We start from the raw sequence: 27,341 nt of genomic DNA on the forward strand, positions 1-27,341 counted from the left end.
AATGCGTGTTGGACACCTGTCTGACGCTACAATCGGATGCGCCAATGGATGCAGAAACATTGTTGGGTCCGGTAAAGGCTCATGCATTGTGCTGCCCTCAACGGCTGCCAATCCTGATGACGGCATTCGTGGAAACTTCACCACTACGATTAAGGGGTAGTGAAGATCAAGATGAAAGCAGCATCGATCAGGTACAACCTTCTGTCAGCAATACTAATCAAAACGTCAATGGAGACAATCATGCACATGAATGCATGGTTACATCCTTTTCCGAGTTAGTGGAACTCTCACAGGAAGCTGTTGACAGCTTTTTCAGCAGTCTCAACGATATGATGTTCTCACCAGAGCAGAAATAATGACTCTTGAACAAGCTAGCACACGGCGTTCCCGACACCTTGAATTTGGCCTTCAACTTTAATAATAAAGTAGCAAGATCGACTTTTCCTCCAGTTCACGGACAGCAATTTTTTAGCAGCCCCAAAATATTTTTGTTAAATTTTACGGGACACTTTTCTTCTGCTTAAAGTAAGAACTATTCTTAGAGAACTAATTTCTATTTTTAGAAACTTCATAGACATTAGCTGCCCACTGGTATGTTTATAAATATATTTGAACTGTGATGAAGTGGTCTCGAACTTTTCTTCTGTATTAAGAGCCATTTCATGTGTAATTCTAACATTCAATTACTAATAATGTATACATATGCGTGATTATTTTAGCATTATTCTACTGCTTGAGTGCATATAGTACATATGACTATTTTTTTCCCCGTATGTTACATAATTTCAAAATGCATTATGTGTATTTTGGGGTGGTAAGGTATACACGATACTCTACAGTATGTTTTACTATGCCTAGATTCGTAAATATGGCCATAGTTAGCGTGGAGTGGGTGTGATGTATTCCTATAGGTTCTGTATCGATCCCCCTATTCCTGACCCTATTCTGGTTAACGAGTTAACTAGCAGCCATCCCATGATGCAGAAACCGTTATCTGATTACGCCAGACCACGGCACAGGAGCGCGTTATCTGATTAGGTCATAAGGCTTGCCATCTAATTAGGCAAGCAATATTCCTCCAGCCCCTGATAAGGCATACGGAGTTCTCAAAACAAATCAAACCTATGACAACCTGGGAAAAACCCTGCGGCCATTGTTTTGATTTCACCGAGAACTTCAGTAAAAGAATGCGCTAACGACCAGCTCGTATGACATCCTTATTGACGTATCTATGTCCATCCTTACGTCAATCTCGGCACCTTACAGGTATAAATATTACCGATATTGCCTTAAGCAAACACACGCGGTGGTGACGAGACCGGAGCAGCGAGACTTCCCGAAGCCCAGCAGAGAGCGAAGCCCACTAGCTGCCCCGCCTTCCTGACGCGCTGAGAACGAGACGCTGCCTTTCTCCTGCCGAGAAATCCAGCTCCGGCGCTTCCGAGCAGCCCTTGCAGGCAGCCTGGAATATCGAGACCAAAGACGAGAGATACTATCCCTCAACCATCCTAGACCTCAGGTACGGAACTGAATAACCCCTTGCAGAGAATTCTTGAATCAGTCACTTGGCAAAACAAACTTAACTTAGACTGCTACTTTCTATCCCCGCCCACGTATTAGGCTTAGGTCAGGTACACTGGGGTAGGCGTGGTTAGAAGCACCAGTTGAGTACGATTAGTCAAATGTTTATATGTATGTATCTATTTTATCCATTTTAAACCACCATATGGCTTAGAAACCATATAAATGTTTTTACAGTATTATTTTATACTTCTGCTTTTATTGTATGCACTCTACTTAACCATAAGTATTGCAATAATATCGATTCATTTCTCTTGTACGAGAAAAGAGACTGATCAATAAATAACATCTTTTATTGAACACGCCCGTCTCTTCCTTTTCTCTACAATCTGGTGAAACTAAGAATGCACGTACTGACTGAGTAAAATAAGTTGTCTTTTGTTTTCACACGACTCTAGAGATACACTCTTGATTAGGGGAGAGCAAAGTTGTCATGTTCTATGGTTGTCAGAAACTAAATCCCTTCTTGTCTATCCAGGGAGGTTCAACTCCTCCTTGTCTATTCGAGAAAGTTTCTAGTGAACTCTGAGCTAGCTGGCAAACCCAAAACTTTAAGTCTAATATCGACAGTAGAAGACCTAGTTAACGTCTGGTCTAGGTCTATACTATTGGAGGTATTATTCCAATGCGCAGAGCCTATTGGGATAATAGGAACTACACTACAAACTAATATTATAACTAGTCCTCACCTGCACAGTGTACTAGGATTAACGGTGTGACGATAAATATGGGGGGCGTCATAAGTCATGGGGCGAAAGGATGGACCGAGAGGCGTGCCTGTTAATGCCTGCTGTTCAAAGGATGAGGCATTCTAACAGTTCTACAGGGCGCCTTCTATGGATAAGTACACTCTTCTGACACTCTATTGATGGGCCCTCACCCAGCTCCACCTATGCTGGTACCTACACTGCTTTCATGTTCCAATGATATGTCATTCTCACAGCTCCTCTGTGCCCCTTAGATTGGCAAATGCACTCCTCTGCTGCTCTAAGGGACCTGGGGCTGTCTCACACCTTTTTCGTGGTGTACCATTTAGGAGTACCAGACGTGCTGGGGCATTCAAACAATGAAGCCCTTTCATAGGCTCATATGACCCCCTACTCAAAATATCTTCATTGGCTTCCTGTGTGTAAGAGGGTCCAGTTTAAGGCTCTCACCTTGGCCTTTAAGGCCCTACACAACTCAGGGGCCCATTATATTAGAAAAAGGATCCCTCACTACGCCCCCCGACTGGCACTAAGGTCCTTGATGCAGTACGGCATCCCGTTTGTGGAACGGTCTGCCACCTTCTCTTAGACAGACATCTGATTTAGGTGCATTCAGGAGGAAATTAAAAACCTGGCTATTTCAACAGTGGTACTAGTCAGTTGCAGGGAGCACACTCTGCCTGTTTAGCGGTCTTTAGCGCCGGGACACTCCGTGGAGTAGCCGAGCGCTTTACAAATACCCAATTACATTACAAAAACACCCAATCACATAGCACTGTAGTGTTCCCCATAAAGGTACCTGGATTACTATGGTATCCATTCACGTTGGTGCCCTAGGCTGATACCTGCACTGCTGTAGAATTCCATTGCTGAAACACCCTGACTGCTCTGGTCTGTTAATGATACCTGCACTGCTGCAGTATTCCATTGGTGGAGTACTCTCTGAGCTCTGGGCTGTGCAGCATGCTGTGTACAGGAACCTGCACTTCCCTGGTATTCCATTGATGAAACACCCTAACTGCTCCTCAGTGGGCCTGTTACTGATGCCTGCACTGCTGTAGCATTTTAGGCATGCTTTGTATGGGTACCTGCACCTCTCTGGTATTCCATTGATGTAACACCCTGACTGCTCTGCAGTGGCCTGTTACTGCTGTTATATTTACCCTGGATGCTCTGCAGTATGCAGTATGCTGCTGCCTGCACTGCTCTGGTATTCCACTTACGGAATGTTCTAACTGCTCTGCCATGTGCCAAACACTTCTCTTGCATTCTATTGATGGGAACTCCCATAACTCTGAAATGTGCCCCCTACTGGTTCCTGCACTGCTCTGGTACTCCAGTGATGGGTACACTCAGAGCTCTGCAGTGTACTCTCTATTGGTGTCTGCATTGCTCTGATATTCCATTGATCATGTACTCTCTTTGCTCTGCAGTGTGCCCTTTACAGGTATCCGCAGTGTTTAAAGTGACGGAGTACCTTCATAGCTCTGTAGTGTGCCCGCACCTGCACTGCTCTGGTAGCTCATTGTGTATACCTCTCAGACTGTGCAGTGTACCCTTTGCTGATACCTACACTGCTCTGCGCTTCCATTGATAGGGCACTCTAGCTGCTTGAGCTGCTCTGCAGTGTGCGCTGCACTTCTCTAGTATTCCATGCATGGTGCACACTTGTGTCTCTTCTGTGAGCCCCTTGGCGATATGTGCACTGCTCTAGTATTCCATTGCTGGTGCACACTTGTGTCTCTTCTATGAGCCCTTTGGCGATACATGCACTGCTCTAGTATTCCATTCATGGTGCACACTTGTGTCTCTTCCATGCATGGTGTCCTCTCATTGCTCTACAATGTGATCTATACTATTAGCTGCAGTGCTTAGATATTCCACACATTCTCACAGCTCTATGTTGTGCCCTCCACTGGTGTATGCACTGCTTTAATATTCAATTCATATGGATACCCTCAAGGTTCTGCAGTGCATCCTGCAGTGCTCTGATCTTCCATTGATTGGGTACCCTCACAGCTCTGCAGTGTGCCTGTTGTTTGTACCTGCATTGCTCCGGTATTCCGTTGATGGCGTACTATCACAGCTCTGCAGTGTGCCCGATGTTTGTACCTGGACTGCTCCGGTATTCCGTTGATGGCGTACTATCACAGCTCTGCAGTGTGCCCGATGTTTGTACCTGCACTGCTCCGGTATTCCGTTGAAGGCATACTCTCACAGCTTTGCAGTGTGCCTGTTGTTTGTACCTGCACTGCTCCAGTATTTCATTGATGGCGTACTCTCACAGCTCTGCAGTGTGCCTGTTGTTTGTCCCTGCACTGCTCCAGTATTTCATTGATGGCGTACTCTCACAGCTCTGCAGTGTGCCTGTTGTTTGTTGCATTGCTCCAGTATTCCATTGATGGCGTACTCTCACAGCTCTGCAGTGTGCCTGTTGTTTGTACCCGCACTGCTCTCGTATTCCATTGATGGCGTACTCTCACAGCTCTGCAGTGTGCCTGTTGTTTTTCCCTGCACTGCTCTAGTATGCCATTGATGGTGTACTCTCCCAGCTCTGCAGTGTGCCTGTTGTTTGTACCTGTACTGCTCTCATATTCCATTGATGGCGTACTCTCACAGCTCTGCAGTGTGCCTGTTGTTTGTCCCTGCATTGCTCCAGTATTCCATTGATGGCGTACTCTCACAGCTCTGCAGTGTGCCTGTTGTTTGTCCCTGCATTGCTCCAGTATTCCATTGATGGCGTACTCTCACAGCTCTGCAGTGTGCCTGTTGTTTGTACCCGCACTGCTCTCGTATTCCAATGATGGCGTACTCTAACAGCTCTGCAGTATGTCTGCTGTTTGTATCTGCATTGCCTTAGATTACCGTTGATAAGTTACCCTCGAAGCTATGCAATATACCACCTACTTTTACCCGCACTGGTCTAGTATTCCACTGATGGCATACCTTCACAGCTTGTCAGTGTACCCTATGTTAGCATCTGTACTGTCTTAGTATTCCACTGACGAGGGACTGTCCCATCTACGCTGTGGAGTGTGGCCTCTCTTGGTTCCTGCACTGCTCTGGTATTACGAAGATGGGGTACCCTCACAACTCTGCAGTGGGCCCTGTACTGGTACATTCACTGCTCTGGTATTACTATGATTGGGTACCCGCACAGCTCTGCAGTGTGCCCTGTACTGTTACCTGCACTGCTCTGGTATCCCATTGATGAGGCACCCACACAGCACTGCAGTGTGCCCTACACTGCTCCAGTATTCCATTGATGGAGGTACCTTTTTATCTCTGCTGTGTGCCCTTTACTGTAACATGGACTGCTTTAAGAATGTTCCTGATTTCAACCCTAGATGTTTCAATCAAGTCTGCTCAAGGCTAAATAGGGACCTAAAAAAGGCTTTGAAAGTAAGACCTAGGGATAGCGGAAGGATTACCTTCTTGCGGAAATCCTATAAAAATGCCTTGAAAGAAAGGAAAATGGAGATCCGCGAGGAGGCTTGGAAGAAATTAACTCGGGCCGCTGAAACACATGATGCGGTCCTCTTTTGGAAAACAATTAACTATCCATTTTTAAATGAAAATGCTGCACTAAAAATCGATACCGTAGTTCCTCCGGAGGACTGGATATCGCATTTTGAGAGCATTTTTAATCCTGATGCTGTGAAAGTAAATAAGCATACTAATGGCAGTATTATTTTAGTGAAACCCGTAGAATCGCCGCCTATAACTACAGAGGAAATCACATATGCCTTACAAAGTAGCGCTAATGGAAAAGCTGCTGGCCCGGATGGGGTCCCGATTTATGTTTTTAAACATGATATTGATTTTTGGATCCCTATTTTATTAAAAGTTTTTACTGCTACATTAGGGAGAGTATTGCCTGCATCCTGTGTAGAAAGAGTTATTGTACCAATTTTTAAAAAAGGAGATAGAGGAAAGGCCAATTGCTACCGCCCCATATACCTTCTGGATTCTACTTCCAAACTAATGGGGAGAATAATGTTGGGGAGGATAGAAAAATGGGCCAACAAAAATAACATCTTAACTGAGGCCCAGTACGGATTCAGAAGGGGTATTGGGACAGTAGAACAATGTGTTAACATGGAGCTATAAATAGGCAAATATACCTTAGCGAAGGAAGGGCTTTTACACCTCTGTTTTGTCGATCTCACTAGCGCCTTCGATCTTATCAGACCTTGAGGGCGCTAGGGGCTCCCGATTAAATAATTGTTTATTTATCCCAGATGTACACCCTTTTAACCTCCAGAGTTCGATTTGGCCCATCTGGGGAATGTACCCCAGATTTTAAAGTAACGCGAGGTATACGACAAGGATGCGTATTGGCTCCTCTTTTATTTTCGCTATACATTAATAACGTAGATGCCTTTTTACAAAATCAAATTGCAGACGCACCAAAAATCGGGGTGCGTCTGACCCCTGTACTTTTATATGCAGACGATGCTGTCCTGATATCAAGGACAGCAAATGGTCTGCAAAAGCTAATTGATAATTTTGCACTGTATATGTCTGAAAAAGACCTACAGATAAACTTAAAAAAACTTTTGTTATGACTTGTGGGAGCATTAGGTCTAAGAACAGACAACATTACGTGGCAGGGGTAGCTATAAACAGAGTTGCCACATTCTCTTACCTGGGTTTGCTATTTAATAGGAATGGTACCTGGAACTCTCATATAGAATTGTGTAACTTGAAATTTGTAAGAATTATTGAAGGGATTTTTAGATGTGCTACGAAAATAGGTAAGAAACCTATACGGGAAATCCTAGCTTTATATCAGAGTGAGTGTGTTACAGGAGTCTGCTATGGGGCTGCAGTATGGGGGAGAGCTAACATCCCCTCCCTTCAGATACAAGAAAATAAATTCCTGAAAAGACTGTTGGCAGTGCCTAGCTCTACTGCGAATTACTTAGCTCATAGAGAATTATCTGTTCCTTTCCTTTGCGATCTAATAAATAGGCAAGCTCTCACCTTTTGGCAAGGAATATGGTGCAAAGACGAGACCAAATTCACCAAGGATTTAATTATGGACCGTTTAGCTCCTGACTACAGCAAAACAATTCCATGGTTGGAGCATATTTATACCCTTTTGAAATTTTGCAAGATAGATACTGATAGAAAGAACCCTGTAGCTATCCAGGATTTTAGTAAAAGAGATCTAAAGTCAAGATACATGAATACTATGGAATGCGTAAGGGAGGTCGAAGTTAGTCAAATGCATAGCTTTATTTCTTACTGTAAAACTATACTTATAAGGTGTCCACAAATGTACTTAATACAGGTCAGAAATATACAACCCAGATTCTATCTAACACGACTTAGATTAGGCACGCTCCACTACTTAACAGCCTTCCCCAAAAGGGAAAAGTGGTGCCATAAACTCCCAAATTGCCCATGTGATGGTAAAACACCCCAATCCACAATGCATTTTATTCTCTTTTGTAGTTTTTATACGGATATACGAAAATCAATTTTAAAACCTCAGTTCTTATCTAATATGCTTTTCCACTACAAACATGCTGTTAACTTTATATGTAGCTTGGGCAATGAAAAAGTTATCAATGCCATTATCCTGTTTATACAATTGCAATAAGGAGAAGAAAGGCCTATGCATTCCTGGATGCTCTGCAATATGAAAACCCTGATGATTAAATGTAGCCTGTTATTTACCCTTTTTATTTTTACTTTTATTTTTATGTCAATAGCACCATGCACTTTATCTATCTGCATGAAACAGGTTATTTTGTTTTCATCCTGTCAGGATTCTGCACTTTGCACTTCAACTTTTATCTGATATATTAGCTTTTAGCATTTTAGGTAACCAGTGGTCTTTTTGTTTTATTCACTATATAAAAGTGAACTATGTTGTGTTATATTGATGCTCATGAAATATGTTTTTAGCTTTTTATTGTCTAAATCTGAGAATTAACTGCAGCTTGTATTTGCTCCCCTCTGATTAGCATGCTTTTATGGTGATATCATCTCACGGAATAAAGTTGGTTTGACTTGACTGCTTTACTGCTCCATTGATGGGGTTCCCTCACAGCTCTGCAATGAGGCCTATACTGGTACCTGCACTCCTCGGATATCCTGTTGATGAGGTACCCTCACAGCCCTGCAGTGTGCCATTGATGGAGCACTCTCACCGCGCTGCAGTGTGCCCTCTGTGCACTGCTCTGATGTGCCATTGATGGAGCACCCTCACCGCGCTGCGGTGTGCCCTCTGTGCACTGCTCGGATGTTCCATTGATGGGGTCCCCTCAGACCTCTGCAGCGCGCCCGTGACTGGCACCCACACTGCACAGATGGTATTCTGTTGATGGGCACAGCTCTGCAGTGCCCGAACAGGGAATCACAAAGCAGGCCTAGAAGTTAGAAACGTATGAATTCAAGGTGCATTCAATATACGACAGTGCAGAACAAGAACCAGACCCCTGTGTTTTGCCCCCTCCCCGCACTGCAGTGGGCACCGTGTGCGGCACCTCCAGGGGACACGTGCTGTTGGCGCATCACCCGAGCCCTTGCGACGAAGACGGAGGCGCAACGTGCTCTCTAAATGTAAACTTCTACTGTCATTAAGATAACGGTAATTGTCTCCCGCACGTGTCGTCTGCGCTTCCTTTAATTGCACCGACTCCCTCATCCCCGGGGGGCGCGCGCGGAGCCAGGTAAACACAGCAGGAGGCGCGTGCAGGAGAGGGAGGGACGCCGGGCAGATGCTGGAAACAGCATGGATAATTTATTGGATTTCAGTGGTAAGGAGGGGGGCGGGGGATGCCGCAGGCGTGGGAGGGATGGATCACACAGAGCCTGCATTAAAGTGCCATTATCCACAGCCGCCAGCTCAGGTGGGAGAAGGGAAATGCCAACGAAAAGGAGTCCTTTCCGTGACTGGCAGAAATTGTGCGCACACGGCGGCGGGGCCGCGCTTCTCTTAGTGCATCCTGACGGGGGGCTCGTCAGTGTGCTCCCCACACTCGTGTCTCCCAGCGCCTTGAAGCCTCCCTCTCCTGGGCATGCCAGCCCACTCCCTAAACGCTAGGTATTTACCCTAATGATGTACAGAAGCACCAGCTTCCTGCACCTCCGTGTCCTCCAGTAATCCACAGACAAACCTCTCACTTACACCATCCACTCCTCCGGTCCTGCCAGCTCTCTTTTAAGTCACCGGCCACTAAGTAGCAAATAACTATTCCCAACTCAATCTGAATTATTATATATTTTTTAAGGAATATTTGTATATATACTGTGCACACTACAACTGTCTTTACCCTCCCAGAAGGCAGCATTAAAATTAAATGATCACATTCTAAAGATATCTGTTTAGTGAAGTAAACCAGACAGATGGAAAATAACTGAGTTTTAACAGCTTTTCCCCGAGCTCCTGGACCCCGCTGATGCACCTCCCTCTGATGCACCTCCCTTTGATGCACTTCCCTCTGATGCACTTCCCTCTGATGCACTTCCCTCTGATGCACTTCCCTCTGATGCACTTCCCTCTGATGCACTTCCCTCTGATGCACTTGCCTCTGATGCACTTCCCTCTGATGCTTTTCCCTCTGATGCACTTCCCTCTGATGCACTTCTCTCTGATGCACTTCTCTCTGATGCACTTCCCTCTGATGCACTTCCCTCTGATGCACTTCTCTCTGATGCACTTCCCTCTGATGCACTTCCCTCTGATGCACTTCCCTCTGATGCACTTCTCTCTGATGCACTTCTCTCTGATGCACTTTTCTCTGATGCACTTGCCTCTGATGCACTTCCCTCTGATGCTTTTCCCTCTGATGCACTTCCCTCTGATGCACTTCCCTCTGATGCACTTCCCTCTGATGCACTTCCCTCTGATGCACTTCCCTCTGATGCACTTCTCTCTGATGCACTTCCCTCTGATGCACTTCCCTCTGATGCACTTCCCTCTGATGCACTTCCCTCTGATGCACTTCCCTCTGATGCACTTCTCTCTGATGCACTTCTCTCTGATGCACTTTTCTCTGATGCACTTCTCTCTGATGCACTTCCCTCTGATGCACTTCCCTCTGATGCACTTCCCTCTGATGCACTTCTCTCTGATGCACTTCTCTCTGATGCACTTCTCTCTGATGCACTTCCCTCTGATGCACTTCCCTCTGATGCACTTCTCTCTGATGCACTTCTGTCTGATGCACTTCCCTCTGATGCACTTCCCTCTTGAGCACGAATGAGGATAGGAGTTGGAGAGCGCATGATGTCTGTGTCTGACTGAGGAAGGAGTTAAGGAGAGAACCTTAGTGCTACCTATAGATAGGTAAATCTGAAATCTGAAGGCCTCCCACACTGCGCCCAGTTCGTTACATAGGGTCGTATTTAGATGTTGGCTAAGGGGTTACTCCATCACAACAGTGACAGCAGGGGCAGCTCCTCTGCTTAAGCAGACAAGTGTCACCCCACTGAGCAATAACAAACTGAAAAATAAAATGATAACATTATTATCATTTTATTTAAGGGTGCTGGCTCAGTTGCTTGGGGGCTGGGCAGGCGGGCAGTTTAGAGGCTGTGGGAGGGGTAGTAGGCACTTCCTAAGTGCACATGACATTTTGGCCACCCCTCTGGGGCCAGCCAAACCTTCATGCGCACTTTGCATGTTCTCCACGCAGGCTGCATTATAGCCTGCTTGGAAAACATGCTCAGACCTCCTTTACCTGGCAGAGCACTGAACTGCGGCGCTCAGACCAATCACAATGCTGCTGCAAAGCAGCATTGTGATTGGTCAGGGGAGTCTGGGAGGCTGCCTGCTTCCTGCTGCCCTGGGAGAAGAGAAGAGGACGGAGGAGAGGCAGCGGCCAACCAGTGGGCCGGCCGCATCCAGGTAAGTGTTTTTTGTGTTTTTTTTAATTTCTCCCCCCTCTGCTCCCCACCCACGTCCATTTGGTAGCAGCCGCTACTGGTTGATGGTTATCCCGTCTGCCGAAATATACATTCTATTATATCCTATGGAATTTATATTTCAGCGGATGGGATATCTGTCACCGTTGTGATGGAGTAACCCATCCACCAAGAACTAAATCCGGCCCGAAGTGTTTAAACATGAATTCAGGATATTGTCAGAGACTATGTGGATGGGTGGTTGGTAGAATTATAAACGAATATTTGAACTGCCCCAAACCCTTCCTTGTTTAGCGCCAAAAGTGTTTTCCTTTTTCCCTTCCTCTGCCAATGCCATGAACAATTTATTTTTTATTTACAGTTTTATGTAAAACAAAGGCATGACTGGGGCTCCGTGGCACACACTGGAGAGGGAGGAGGGGAAAGAGCAGCAGAAGCAGGGAGCGAAGAAATGGAACCTGGAATAAAAATCCTGCAGCAGTTTGCCAGTCTCTGAAGCAGGGCACAAGTCCTATAAAAAGAAGTGGGGGGACTGAGCAAGTAAGACAATATGCAAATAACCCCATGACGTCACGACGTAGCGCTATAAAAGAAATAAAATAGTGCTAAATGTAAATCTTTAACCTCTGTCCACTATTCATGCAGGTGCTGCTGAACATGTCCCGGTGTATGAAAATTACACCGGAACAAGTTCAGCATATTTCTGTGGTGCCCAACTTCTTGCCAGGGTGGACGGTGTCCACCCTGTGAAAAGAGTGGGGGGACGCCGTGTACCTGTGTGTACCCCTGACTCGAGCCCTGCTCTGAAGGGTGTTCACTTGGGATGGGATGAAGAGCTTGTCAAAAATAGGTGCATCCTCAGAGCCTACCTGGTGCATTTGGATGTCCATCTCAATGTGTGGAGAACCAACAATAGTGAGTCCTGAAAGATGGAACTTTGGACATGAAGTTCACCGTGCCCGTATTTACTCCCTTCAAAAAAAGATTTGTATATCATCAGCTGGAACAGGAGCTTTTTCTGAACCAGCATTTGGCTTTTGGATGCTTCGAGCAAGTGTATGTAATATGCAGAGGATTGTGAATTCCATTCTTTGCTTAACCTGCAACCAGTGAGCAACCCAGAGAGGCTACGTTGGAGGTGGTGATGTGATCTGACTATTTTAGGCGACGTACTTCTGTATTTGTTGGTGCTACACCATGGATTTCTTTGCAAGGTGACAATATACCCAATTTCAAAACTCTGTCCTGCAGATGAAGACTGCAAGGACCAAGACAATTCTTTGGAGCAACAACAGTAGTTGTAAGAGTCAGTGGAGGTAAAAACAAGTTTCTAATAAATTTGTGAGATCATCAGCTCTTCATCAAAAGTGGTTGCTTTGTTGCATATTTCCCTCCAGTAACTCGTGGGGTCTTCATACTGGGGGTGTGTGGAGGATTTAGAAGGATGCAGGCTACAACTAAAAAGCATAGTCTCAGAAGCCTATCTTGGCTGCATTCTGGACTAGCCTGTTGAGTCTCATCCATTCGCCACCGCACAAACACAAAGTCACTAAATATCATAAAAATGAAACAAAAAAAAGACTAGATTTTTCTGACTTTCTTTTGACCCAATTCACAAAGACCAGGCAAAAAAATGTAGAAATGTACTCCCATAAATTTCCTCATACGCATGGAGTAACTCATTTTATTGGGATTTACAAGGCTCACCCAGAAAGCAGCCATCTGTTTAGCTAATAGACTTCACAAATGAGACTACTTCTATGTGCTATTCAGTGTTCTACACCGTTTACCTGTCAAAAACCACGTGTCCCAGAATTCCCTGCCCGGTCTGCAACCGTTCACATAACTTAACCCCTTCCTGCATTCCTGCCCATTTTACTCATCGGAGCTTTAAAAAGCAGCACTCACTGACTCCTAGCCTTTCCATGCATTATACTAAAACCTGGGGGACAGGTGAGTCAAGGGCCAACACATGAAATTCTCTCCCTTTGGCACTCCGCACCTCACAAGACTTCGAGGCTTAAAAAATTCTTTAAAGCATTTCTGTTGTAAATTACTTTTATGTCACAGGATGGCCAGTGCATATAGACTTCTATCTTGTAACAAAGGCTCCCAGATTTTTCCAAATAAATACAGACAGAGAACAGTGTGTTTCCTGTCTGTATTTATTTTTTAAAAGCGGAATAAAACGGAAATTTGTACTTCTTGTGGATGACTCCATGCTGTCTTTCGTGATTTCCAGGCAACAGCTGAGCAGATAGACGACCTGAGAAGTTAAAAAACATATTGAGATGTCCCTCAATGCGGGCATATGTTAACATATATTTGTATTATAACGCAGATATTTACCTGCAAGTGTGATTTTTCGCTATGTTTGGCTGCTTAATTTGCTAAAATGCAATAGGCAGCAAAGTATGAGTGCATGTTTATCAGTTAAATAAAAGTGGAAATATACATTTTTGCGACTCCATTTATTTTCAAAATGCAATATGGATAAATACCAATAATATAGGCAAAAAATAAATATAGAGAAATACAGAGTGAAATGTTAAAAAAATAAATACCTTAAAAGCGGGAGCCCTACTTGTAACGTATGTTATGCAAATTTGTTCATGCTGGTAATAAGAGAAGAAGAACTCGAGAGCACCCCTGGAAATCTGAATGTCGAAGATTTCCATGTACTCTTGCTTCCTAAAATGTTCTTGCACGTATTTTCCAATTTAATTCAAAATATGAATGGGTGAATAATGTGAGACGTGCATTTACACATTCCCCCACACCATCCCCTGCAGCACTGAAAAGATCTTTACCTTTCCCCTCCCCCCGCACACTCCTATCAAATATTGGTATGTCCCTTCTAACTCACCACTATTTACGAAATGTTCATCAGTGCTCACAAATTTGGGTATTGTACGCAGGGCCGGCTCTAGGGCGGTGCGATCGGTGCCACTGCACCGGGTGCTGACTTGGGGTGAGCGCCTGTTTGCAAGTATATTTTCCTTTTAAACGCACCTGCTACTGCATTCCTTGCTTCTAGCAATTTTCGGGCATCAATAAACACGTCAAGATCACTCCAGTGATTAATTTTCCTGCTGGAGAGAGTTCGTAGGTTTGTCTAGTGGAAGTTTTAACTCATCCTGTGGTAGTGCAGTGGGTTTGTATGCCTATTGCAAAGGATATATACCATGCAGATCACAAAGTACATATAATGTAAACAGATCAGGGGGTTACTGCTTGTTTCCCAGGGATCCTTTGTTACTTGCAGTTTATGAGTTAAAATCTTAATATAGCATTGTGATCTATTAACTGTCATCAAAGAGCTCCATGCAAACTACAATATATGTATTAGTGTTATATGTCTTTTTTCCCCAAGTCTTTCATTATCCTAAACTGGGAAAAAGGGTTCATTTGGGCAAAAGAAGTCAATTTATATTAAAGAAAACCCCTAACAATGCTGTTACATTTTAAATTCTGAATTTGTGGTTTTCCAGACCAAGGAATCTTAAAGTATACTGCCTACCAGTATGGATGACATGTGACTCCTCCTACACCTTGTGGTCCTTTGTCTTATGTAACATTTCCCATACACTGATTCACACACCTATGATTGTCGCTGTGCTGATGTGTGTGTGATTTAAAGTGCTCTAACACCCTACAAGGGTATGAGTGGCGCTATTAAACTAAATCAGTCTGAGAGAGAGTGGTTACAAAGACTTCAGGAGCACTGTTAAATGGTGGTAGAGAGGGAATCTGTGGTAGATGTGGTCATTGGGGGCGCCAACAAACATTGTCGCACAGGGCGCCACCGGTGCTAAAGCCGGCCCTGATTGTGCGTTCAGTTAATTTTGCATGCTCCCTCCATGTCGATAGATATCCTGACGACAAGAGTGTGTATGAACATCAGGTATTTCACTAACCTTGACATCGTGAACCAGGATGAGGACACTTGAATTCTAAAGAGACGTGCATGCGCAAAACATTTGTGAATTCGTCCCTGAATCTGTTTGTGTTCCAAAGTGTAGACAAGAGATGCAGGTAGTGTTTAGTGCACTTTTGGTTTTCAAGGTCCACAGTAGTTGAGTCGTGATTGCTTCTGGAAAGATGTTTGACTTCTGCTATGAAGGTGAAGCCAAGGATTTCTAATGGATCTGTTCTATTAGAAAATGCATTTTGAGATGGAGTGTTGTTTATGACACAAAGCTGACCTCCGCCACTTTACAAAATTCTATTGATTTTTATGTTGGCGAAGACGCATTTCACTTTTTGCAGAATTTGAGGCAGCTTTCCCTTTGCGAGCTTAAATTTATATGTTTTGTATAACCCGGCGTTCTCATTTCATTGGCCTCTTGGTGGTGGGTGTTTTTGGATGTTGACACCAGACTTTAGTGTGGATGCAGAGATGTTGGTCTTGTGTTCACCCTGGTGCAACACATCTATGGGAAGATTTATGTTCCTCCTAGAGGCAAAATGAGACTTACCTCAAGAGTTAGAGGCCTTTTCACAAAGTGCATCTGTAGTACGGAAAGTAGTGCCATATAAAAAAAAATGTACTCTCTTACTCAGAAATTATGTTCAGAAACCTACAGCCTCCACCTCTTCTTTTTCTTTTCTTTGTGGAGATCTTCAGCAGAGTGGCAGAGATCTCTACTTACATATGTGAACGTTTTTGTAGCAAATGTGGGAGGGACGAGGCGAATTTGCTAGAAAATGGGGAATACTTACTACAATAAAGGTGGGCTTTAGGGAGGAGTAAGGTTGATTATAGGGAGGGATAAGAAGAGGGTTAAGAAGAGAGATCCTAATACAAACACCTACCTGCAAAAGAGTAAGACCAGGTACCTAACATATTATATATGATCTCAAAAAATAATTAGCTCATTTATGAAACAATAATTAAACTTTTATCAGCAATGCAAAATAGTTTAAATAATTCAAATAAATAACATGTAATTACATTAGTAGATATTAATTATATATTAATATACTACTGTAGGTTGGATCACTTTTCCATTTCGTTAAAAATTATTTTGTTAGATGTATATTTTAATTATTTATTGAAGATTTAAATTGATGAGTGAATGTATCATAACATCTCATTTTGTTTCATTAGTTCTAACGTAATTATTATAAATGAGTTTACACTTTTATTTTAAACTAGCAGCCCGTCCCGACCTTGTCCGGGAGCATTTAGGCTTCCCCTACCCCCGCCTGCCCCGACATTGCCCAGCAGCCTGTGCCCCCGCCCGCCCCGCCAGCAGCCCGTGCCCCCGCCCACCCCGTCCCCCGCCTGCCCTGACCCCGATCATTGTTTTAGTAATTTCCCGTCCCCTGCCTGACCTGACACCCGCCTGCCCCGACATTGCCCCCGGAGCATTACCTGAGCCGCAGGTCCTGATTTCACCGCTCCAATTTCCCCGTCCCCTGCCTGGCCCGACACCCGCCTGCCCCGACATTGTCCCCGGAGCATTACCTGAGCCGCAGGTGCTGATTTCACCGCTCCAATTTCCCGTCCCCTGCCTGGCCCGACACCCGCCTGCCCTGACATTGTCCCCGGAGCCTTACCTGAGCCGCAGGTCCTAATTTCACCGCTCCTCACGCCTCAACCGCCGGTCCTCATTTCTCCGCTCTGCTCCTCACCGCCTGTCCGCCGCCGCTCCTCCCCGCGCCATGTCCGCCTCTCCGCTGCTCCTACTGCCGCTGGCCTCACGTCACCGCTTCTCCCCCGCACCATGTCCGCCGCTCCTTGGACGCCTCTCCTCGCCGTGCTGACGTGAGCGCTCACGTCGCGGCCGGCGCTACTTTGGGGGGGACTACTTTTAAAAAATATACAAATATTGTAAATAACATTTTATTTTGTCATTTATATAGCCTATAGCCATCTACACACCCTGACGATTTCAATGGTGTATCGGGTGTGTAGATTGGCGCTGTGGTTCCCGAGTTTACCCGCCTCAAAGCCTGAAAGTTCTTACTTTATTATAGTAGTATAGATTAAAACATGTTTTCTATATTTTTTTAATACACTTTATTAGTTTTCCCTGTACTTTACCATTGTTAGCTCTCTGCCCCAAAAGTTCCTTGTAGTAGTTTTACACATGTAAATTTACTCCTAGTTGTTCCTACCCCGTGGTTTCATAGAGTGGAGTTATGTAAGTCAACACTTGGGTGTATGAATAGCACAAAAGTGTAGATTTACACCAGAGTGCATGTGTAAATTTACATGTAAGTAAATCTGGATTTGTAAATGTTCCTTTGTGAATAGGCCACTTAGAGTCTCGATTAGCTGGTCGGGCACCTAGAGGCACACTTGTATTACCTGATCATCAATTGGAGATTTGACTGAGACCAGGCTGTTCTGAGATTCTTGAATAGAAATCAAGATGTCAGCCTAGATATTGGATTAACTTCAAGAGGTTTATTAATTGCCTTAGACTGTCGGTCCTTTCGAAGATGAGGAACTACGGGGTGTAAAATGATGGCTTTAGGACTTTACTCATACAGCAGTGATGGTGGAAAGCCAGACGACCATTTAACTATTGGGATATTTAAAGAGCCCAGTAATACTTTGCAGGGAAAATGTGGGCATTTTTGAGATTGTTATAATGCCGTCATCCACACCTTTCAGGTATATATATTCTCAATGATTTTGGAATATAGAGACTCTGCTACCAGTAAGGAAGACGTGCTTTCCTGAGGACAAAGTAATAGCGCAAGAGGCTAGTGGGCAATTTCCTTCCGCATCCTCCTGAGCCTTGAACTCCAGAAGGGGTGACAATGGGAGTGAAGGAAGTACGTGGCAAGAAAAGACAGTCTCATCAGGGTCACAATTTCTTTTTCCCAATTTCCCTTTCATTGTCAAACGCATAAGGAACATACCAAAAGAGTTGTTGAGTCACTGTCTCTGCCCGGGACAAATAAACTGACATACATTCTGTGAATTAAGAAGGCCTTAAATTGAGCCTTATGTTTCTTACATTAGACTCCTGTTTATGGGCAGAACTGCAGTGAACTAAGGTCCTAATTTATATGTTAGCAGAAATGGAACTCCTTCACAAGATTGAAAGAGTTTCCTCCCTGCCAAGACAGTAGTCTGTCCTCCCAATTTAGATATGGGTGGACTTTAAGTTTCGCAACGATGGTGATTACTCCGTGGCCGTCGGAGAATTGGCCATATGTGTATCTGCCCAATTAGGATGGGTGGACATAAAGCCATTGTTTTCATGTCCATCAACGCAAGGCAAACCCTAGCAATAAGGGATTGTATAAAAGAAATAATATCCTCCCTCGCCACGGGAGATGACTCCCTTGACGAGTGGTGCATTTTATTTTCAATAAGTAAATCCATTTTGAGGCTTTCTTTTTGAAAATAAATAAGAACACTGTTTGGCGTAGATCTCCGTGATGTTGGCGGATTCCTGCACCAAACAGCAAACAGCATTGACAGGAACCACTGTTACAGCAGTTCCCGACAATGCTTTAGAAATGACCCCCAACATGGTGGTCATTTATAAATCTGGCGGCTGTACCTCCTCCACGGCAATGGAGTAATGTATTCAGTTGCCCTGGCTGGACAACATACCATCTCCCACAAAATAAATGAGGCTTTAAATTCCTATCTGCGAATCCCCCAGAACTTCCACCTCCATTGATCGAAAAGACTCTCCTGGTGCCACTAGACCATGAAGAGGAGCATTATTACATAGCTGTTGTAATCTAGCTCTTAAACCTCAAGTTGAAATGCCTCTATCTCTAGGACAATGAGAGAACAGTAGACATATTGTAATTCTGCCTCTTCAAAAATTGCTTCATAGGCATGTGTGGTGTTCTCTCGAGGATCCCCTCTGGGTGCTTTATATTCCACTATTTGTCCTGTTGAGTATTCCAAGAAGCAGTCTGCCCAACCGCATTGGCAGAGAGACTAATATCTATGCTAGTGATTACCCACTAAATATACTCATCTGGTTAACTTCAAAGACACAAAGGAAAGGCTTGCTGGCCACAGGCCTAGTGGAGAGACGTTATTCACTCAAACTAAGCCAAGCTTGTTGTCTTCTCAGTACTAGCATTCCATAGAGAGCCGAAGGGCTTCCCATCCTGCCCCTTGTAGATCCTTACTCTCTTCTGAAAACCATCCTTTCTCAGGTTTTTCCCTTTCATCATTAAATGTGATAAGTAAAGAAGGAAAATAATTTTTCAGTCTGTTCAAGCAGTGAACTTCTGAGGTGCTGAAAAGAGACTGTGCTTTAATGGCGGTTTAGTCAGCCATAGAATTGTGGACTTAGGAATACATGTTGTCTTTCACAGTGTCGCAATCTGCACTTGCAGGTCTACAATGCGGCCACGTTGGTCATAGTGCACTAATGTTGGATGTGTTGGCTGAGAGGCAATGATCAGTGGGAGACTTCAAATATCCGGTGGGTTGAGGCAAAGTTAGTTACATGTCAGACAATCTTTCATAGAGCATGATATAAGCAGGGTATACGTCATCCCAGATGCTGTTTCACTCCAGTCCTAGACTTTTCACATACACGCATTGCTGCTGGCTTTTTAGTGTGCTTTGTTAATTTTGAATGCAAAAGGAGCAATTGATGGACGGAATGCTGAGCAATGCAAACATTCATCCCAGTCACAAAGATCTGGGTTTAATCCATTGTTCTTTTTCTCACCACGCCAACTCAGTTTCGACCCAGCCATATGCAAATCAGTCTTGACCCTGTGCCTCATTGGAACAGTCCCACCTGAACTGCCAAGCCAGGTCCTCCCTGAACCCCTAACAAGCATCCTGGGACCAGTTTCGGTGCATCACCCCTCATCAGCCAGGCTAGCTTGAATCCAGTGCTGCAGTGAGCACGGGACCCACGTCTGGGCATATCCTTCCCACTTAAGGCGACAAATGCAAAAGGATTAATTGATGGACGGAATGCTGAACAATGCAAACGGTCACCCCCAGTCACAAAGATCTGGGTTTAATCTATCGTTCTTCTGCTCACCACGCCACCCCAGTTTGGACCCAGCCATCCGCAAATCAGTCTTGACACTGTTCCTCATGGAAACAGCCCAGCCTGAACTGTCAAGCCAGGTCCTCCCTAGACCGTAAATAAATATCCTTGCCCTGGTTTCGGGGCATTACCCCTCATCAGCCAGGCTAGCTTGAATCCAGTGGCGCGGTGAGCATAAGACCCACGTCAGGGCATACCCTTCCTACTTAGGGCAACAAATGCAAATGGTCCCTGAGATAGCAAGAGATCATGCATTGTGAAGAACATGGAGTCCCTTATAGACTTTATGAAGGTGACACTTCTCTGCTACCCAAGACACTTTGGGGGAGATTACTAAGAATCTGTGCCATGTTTGCATCACAAAAGTTATGCAAATCGGCGCAAAATCTTTTTTTCCTAATTAACTAAACTTGTTTATCGCTGGAAATAACGTAAAAGCCATACAAAGCAGCCCATTCTGCTGCTTTGCATTACTTTGCGCCATGTGGTAGTTCCAAGGTGGGTGCATGCAGACGGCAGCACCCGGCGCAATGTAAAATATAGGTATTGCAACCATCGTGTTAATTACCCCTGTGGGACCACACCTTGTAGGCGTGCAATCCCACTCCCCGATACGAAGGCGGATGGACTGATGTCTGTCTGCCGTCATAATCAGCCTCTTAGATTGGTGATTCCCCAACTGCTATGGCATACCCTTCAACTTAGCAACACCAGTATGAGGGTGATGGCTTTGCCATGCAGCTAACGCCCTCAGCATGTCCCAGAGATATGCTGAACTATGGGAAATAATGCATTCTTAGGATCATTGGCCAGGTAACTGATATGTCTAAGATGCTATTTCATAGAGTGGGCTTCTGGTCATCTTCCTCAAGGAAGTTTTTCTAAATGTTTTGTGAAAGAAATTTTATTTCACACAGTGCTAGTAACATTAATCACTCAGGACTAGGGCTTAAAAGTGCACATTTACCTGAGTTTCCAATGATTATCTTGAAAAAAGTGCATTTTAACAGTCATTGGGACAGTAACAACCAGCAGAACTTGATATAAATAAGATTCGAAGACACATTTACAAGTGGATGGGAATTGTGATTTTCTCTCAAAGACATATTTGGGGAAGTGCAAGGCAGATAATGTTTTGAAACCTGCTGGAACTGAAGGCGTGCACCCTGGTTCAGTGTTTCCCTGTGTATGACTCAACCCCTTCCAACCCGTATGAAGAGTGTGTGGAAAGTGGCCATTGTGCTCATATAAACAAAAAGTAGCTCTATATTTACAACGTGGGAGATCTTCTGGGGACACTTTGCTCTCATACTTGTTGGCAGGGTTTTGCAACTGCTGTTTAGTAGCTCAATTATTGGCATGTGCAACAAAGACTGCAAAATCGCAACCTGATGGCTGCTGCTGGGAATGCCTTCAATATCTCCTGCACCCCACCCTCAACATCTCAGAGTCCAGTGCATCTGACATCAGTTCCCCGTCAGACCATCCGGTGGCCAAAGGTCTCAAGGTGCCCAGGCCAGTTCTCAATTAGCTCATCTAGCTCTTCTAGACACTCAATGGCGTGGCAATCAAGGCAGATGAATCAAATTGCTGGTGACAGGTTAAAATTGCAGTTGTGTAGGTGTAAACATCTAATTAATGGTGACATCCGAAACTTCTGATTGCTGATTGACACTCTAGTGTGGCATGGTACCAGTTACACAGATGCTCTTGTTCTTTTAGGGAGCTACTTCCTATTGTGATGCTCATGTTGAATATGTTCTGCTCTGTATTCAGCTGTGTCTATGTCTGTATTACTCACTGCACATCTCTGAATAGCCTCTGCGGTGACCAACGGTGTCCTAGGATGCCAACCACTGGCCTGCGCATGTCCTTGTTTGCAGGTTCTGGTCCTTGTTGACGGTTCCTAACAGCTCAGTGAACTTTGATCTTTGTGTTAGGATGAGCTTTGTGTTAGGGTAATGTTTATGCTAGGATGATGGTTGTGTTAGGATGGTCCTTGTGGTAGGATGATGATTGTGTGAGGATGATAATTGTGTGAGGATGATGATAGTGTTAGGATGATGTTTGTGTTAGGGGGATCTTTGTGCCAGGATGATCTCTAGCTTGCATCATTTTCATCTCTCACCCTCTCTCTTCCCAGGCCCTCACTGCCCTGGGAGCATAGACTGCGCCTTGCTGAGGCGGCAGACCTGCCCTGAAGGTAAGGTCGAATGTGGACTCTGCCTCGAGGACCACGTGAAGGATACGGAGGCTGTGGATGGGAGATGTGTTCTAAGAGATACTGCTCAGAGAGGTATGTACAACATACTGTCCAATTCTTCTCTTTTCATCCCTGGTGGACTGATCTTTGAGCCTTACCATGCAAAATTGGCATCTGTCCATGTTTAAGACTGTGAAATCTTTACTGGAGTTGAGTGAGAAGGGCTGATGCATCTTCCCTGGTAAAAACCTGGTTGTAGCGACTATAAGCCATTCTATTTTTGATTGTTGTTAAAATGAGCCTTTCCCTTGTGTGCTTGGCGGTTGAAGCTTTGATTTCATTAACTGTTGCTCCCTATGCTCTGCGGTGTTCAGTGGCACATCCCTGTGCTATCAATTGGGCAGGGATGAGTTGGACAGATTGCAACTTCTGCTTTGCGGAGAAAGAATTTGGATAAATACTTGTAAGAATAATAATAGGTAGTGTTTCCTGCATTCTGGATTGTGTGTCCATCATAAATACCTTATTCTGATTTTATCAGCTTTTTCAAGCATTAGTTACTTCCTGCCTACTTGGCCAGTCACCGTAATTGGTCTGGTGCTCATTTTAATTATGGTATAGAATTTCAGTTACGGCTGATGAACATTATTTGTTTTTTAATTACATTTCTAATATATAGAAGGTGAAGAACTGAAATCTTCATTCTCAGGGGTCTCACTAATAAAAAAGAACTTGGCACAGAAGCTGAAATATTAAAACACATCTTTATTAAACTTAATAAGTGAGGCCACGTCACACAGAAGCCGTAGCAATTGAATGAGGTAGTCTAAAGAATACAGAACACAGAGGTCTTTTATATGCTTAGGATTTACAAACTCAGCATAAAAGAAAGGGGCAGTCCTAGCTTCTGCAAGCATACAAAATACCTAATATGGACATACAAGATCTGCAAAATATTAGCCAATAGAAAAACATCATGTAACCAGAATGTCCCCCTTACGTCGTGTTTCTGCCCAACCCATAAGTCAATCAATTACAGCACTTATAGGTCAATCAGTAATGGCAGAACATGTCTGTATGCAGTTAGGCCAGCTAGTGTCTGAGATTGCTTTCAAAGCAAGGACAGAGGGGAGTTTTCTACACGTTGCAGTCCAAAGGGCAGAAACACTTCATGAATAGAGCAGTCTGTGTAAAGGCAACACAAATTGATGACAAATGTAAGATGGAGTCAAAATTAAAGAACCTCAGACCCCCCTTTTGCCATTACACAGGCAAATCCTAAAATTATTTTGCAAACATTATTTATTTCAGTGACTATTGACAATGCCAATAAAACAATAAGAATCAGTCTCCAAACACCAATTCTATACAATCGCACGGGAAATACCCAGAGTCCGTCAAAGCCTCTTCTGGCAGGCTTCTATTGTCCATCAAATCGTGTTTCTGTTGTTTTCTTCCACATGGGCCTCTTCATTCAAGCCTTTCATGAAAATTATGTTACTCAGTATCCGTTGGAGTGCCTTCCTGGCAAACACTCATAGCTCACTTGAAAGTCTCAATGTCTCAATGCAGTGCACCAATATCTCTCCTCTGCGGCAGACACTACAGATAGTGTGCTCTTCATTGATCAAGGGCACAGATCATCTCATGCAGACCCAAGTACTATTAATCGGGGAAGAGCAACAGACTGTCACTATCAGCAACACTTTCAGGCTCCAACACTCTCTTCAGTGTCAGAGGATGCTCGGGCTGCTCTTTCATGGGCACCATAATGTAGTGCCTTTTGCCAATCTCAAATCCTCTGGTGCCCTGCACTTCCGTTGGAGCAAAGGAAAAGGGGTGTTTGGCCAAAACTCAGGCCAAGGGGCTCAAGGGACTGCACACTGTCAGAGGTTAACCAGCACATGACAGGTGGGTGGAAAACTGAAGCCTCAAACAACAAGAATCCTTCTCTTTCGCTCTTTTGCACTGAAATTCTGGTTCTGTGGCAAAATCAGATCCTCCTTCTCTGATGTTCAACGCCTTCTGATGAAGCAAGCACAATAGTTGGAGATATCACTGATGGCACGCTGGCGATCGCTGTCCAATCTTGCTACTTTTCTGGGTGCTGGGACTGTAGGGCGAAGGTATGTAGCCCTCATCTGTAGCTGACACTGATGAGAATTAGAACTCATCTTTATCACCGTTCTGCAGGGTATCCTTCTCGCTTTGACTCTGGAAGATCCTGCAGAACCTAGTGACGTAGAAAATGTGAGACAGTTGTTTCCTTCAATTAAGTACAAAAACAGTTCATTGTATAACAAGGGACTGCAAGCAAGTGGCCTGCAATCTTTAAAGGAGTGGCCATACGTCATGGGACATTTCTGGTCTAGAACACACTGTTATTCTGAAAGAAGACAAAAACAAAGGCAATAAGCAAAACAGTGCCTCTGATTTCTTCAATTGGGTTTCCATATGAGAGCATATCCTCTACCATCTAAGGCTAGATAGCGACATGGGAATTCTATCTGAATGGATGTCCTCACACATGGTGGCATTGTCTAATGGGGCAAACACATTTTTTTTTCTCTAAATGATTACATACAGGTGTTCCTAAATTCTTTATCTAGAGCACCTCAAAAGAGAGATCACATAATACATTTTTATCAGGGACATGTAGATACCTCCCTTTAATAACTGTGCATCAGGTGGACTATACAATACAAAAGCTAATGATCAAAATGTGGAAACAAAAGACAAGAACTAGAGAGTCCTGGTATTCCCATTATTTAAAATACATCTGGTCCATCAAAAATTAAAGCAGCAGAAAAAAAGAACTAAAAACCAAATTAGAATAGGCATTGAATTTGTCATATTCAAAAAAACGTAAGGTGTCTCCTATTGAGGTGGAAAACTTGTCTTACTATAGTATTGAGTCAGTTAACCAGTCCATCACTACCCTAACAGTCAGACTAAAAAAAACATCAGAGTAGGCCTAAAGAACATTTTTGAAAACCAGACTGGTCATACAAAAGGGAATTATACATAATATGGGGTCTCTGGTACATTACTGCAGTCTGGAAGTGTGAACCTGAGCAATACATCAACTGGTCAAAGGAATTTGGAAAAGGGAAATGGGACTAGGTAAAAATGAAGCCTTGTTTCCTTTATGGTACAAAGCCATACATTACTTAGGAAGCAGAACAAAACTGACTAAGGTAATATAGAAATTAGTTCACCATGTACAAGAGTCACAAATCTATAATTTATCCTTACGTCCAATCAAGGATACATAATTTTAGGGCTGCCTGTTCCTTAAAGGAAGAGGACAGTATCGTGACTAATTGCAGATGACACACTTTAATTCTGTATATCTCTTTTTTATTTTCCTTCAAATACCATTAAAGCCAAATTTGACATACACTGGTGAATTGTTGTCTTGTTTTGTTCACAGCATGAAAAACCATATCTGTGAAATTTAGTATCAGTGCAAAAAAACAACAAAAAACACACATATGCCAAGCCATCAGATATACGCGCTGTATATCAAGCACGAAAAGCATAGACAAAACAATAGCATATGTAAATAAGCGGTAACACACAACACTATTGCATGCACTTTTATGCACTGTGAACCTGCAGCTCAAAACAGAATATTCAGGCCTGCTTAATTTGTCAGGCTTAAAATCCTGTGTCGCTTCTGACACACAGGACCAGCAGGAACAATTCATAAAAGGATAAAATGCAAAAATATTTAAAACGCACGAACATTTCTGCACATAACACACAAAATATCCACTGTAACAACCATCTTTTGAAAACATGCTAAACCTTTTTAACTTTCCAAAAACTTTTTCACAGACACTCTGCGTGTCCCCTGCGCCAACACCCTTCGAGGCCCTGCTTTTCCAAGCAATAATTTCTCCATCTGTTTACACTTACTCCTATCCTACCTCACTCTAAGGCTGAAAAAGACAAAAAAACCTTCCCACCTCTTTCTAACCTGCAATAACCAACCCTATTTAAAAACACATGATATATATATTACTCCTGTTAGGGGCTACAATTTATTTCTGTAATTAGATTATTAAAACAGTTACTGTGAATAATTCGCAGAACATAATAACACACGTACCAGTTTTTAGAACAAATGCTTGTTTGCAATGGTACTCATTTCATCTACCTTAAATGGATGAAGGTCTCAGTTAGGTCCATCAAAAGTTAAAACCTACCACCCTGATATTAAACTCAAACCTCTGCACCTGGCACATTGGCTCACTGACCTATTTAAAAGGAAACCCAAATGGGAATAACCTGCAAATTTGTATTATACCTAAATGTATGCATTTACTGAAGCCTAAAGCACTTTTAAAGCTATTGTAAATGGCAAAAATGCCCAAATTTTACCCAAATTCGACTTTGAAATTTAGGGCACTTAAAAATAAATATCCTACAATAATGTTACATATTAATCATCCTCAGAATGTTTTTTACAAATTGCAGAGATTGGTCATTGGACATATCTCCTGCAAATCCTGAGAAAAATTAGTTTTTCACGCCTGGTCAAGTGAAAATCTATATGCTAATGTCCTTATTATGCAGTATACCATACCTTAAATTAAATTATAATGCTAGGAGGTCACAGTATAAGTATTAAGCTTCATGAATAGTAAAAAACGAATTTTGTAGTACGTATTTTTATAACCCAATCAGTTTTGATGATTCCACATATTAAGGCTCTGTAATTCCTTGAATCTGACTTCAATTTCTTTTTTTTTTTTTTCTCTGTGCCACATAGGCCTGCAAAGAACAAAGTGGCCCGGCCTCCCCAGGTCATTTACACATTAACCAGTTTTAACTTTAAGAAACGAACTTTCGTCACCCAAAACTGACCTGCAAAGCCAATTTCCCTGATTGATCTTTATCTGAGATTGCCAATCAATGTTCAAGACATCGTTAACTTTTTTGTTTCCTTGGACTTGCTCTATCTTG

At 43.5% G+C, this 27,341-nt stretch overlaps 1 protein-coding gene across 1 annotated transcript in view; it reads left to right on the forward strand.

The window, feature by feature from the left end:
• The window catches only part of NPDC1 (neural proliferation, differentiation and control 1), a 451,514-nt gene that overhangs the window by 300,844 nt on the left and 123,329 nt on the right, over positions 1–27,341 (forward strand). The window contains exon 2 of the mRNA XM_078642049.1: positions 22,311–22,463. Coding sequence (XP_078498175.1) covers positions 22,311–22,463 — 153 coding nt within the window. The remainder of the gene's footprint in view (positions 1–22,310; positions 22,464–27,341) is intronic.

The sequence above is a fragment of the Lissotriton helveticus genome, chromosome 5_1, assembly GCF_964261635.1.
Source record: "Lissotriton helveticus chromosome 5_1, aLisHel1.1, whole genome shotgun sequence".
Classification (NCBI taxonomy): Eukaryota; Metazoa; Chordata; class Amphibia; order Caudata; family Salamandridae; genus Lissotriton; species Lissotriton helveticus.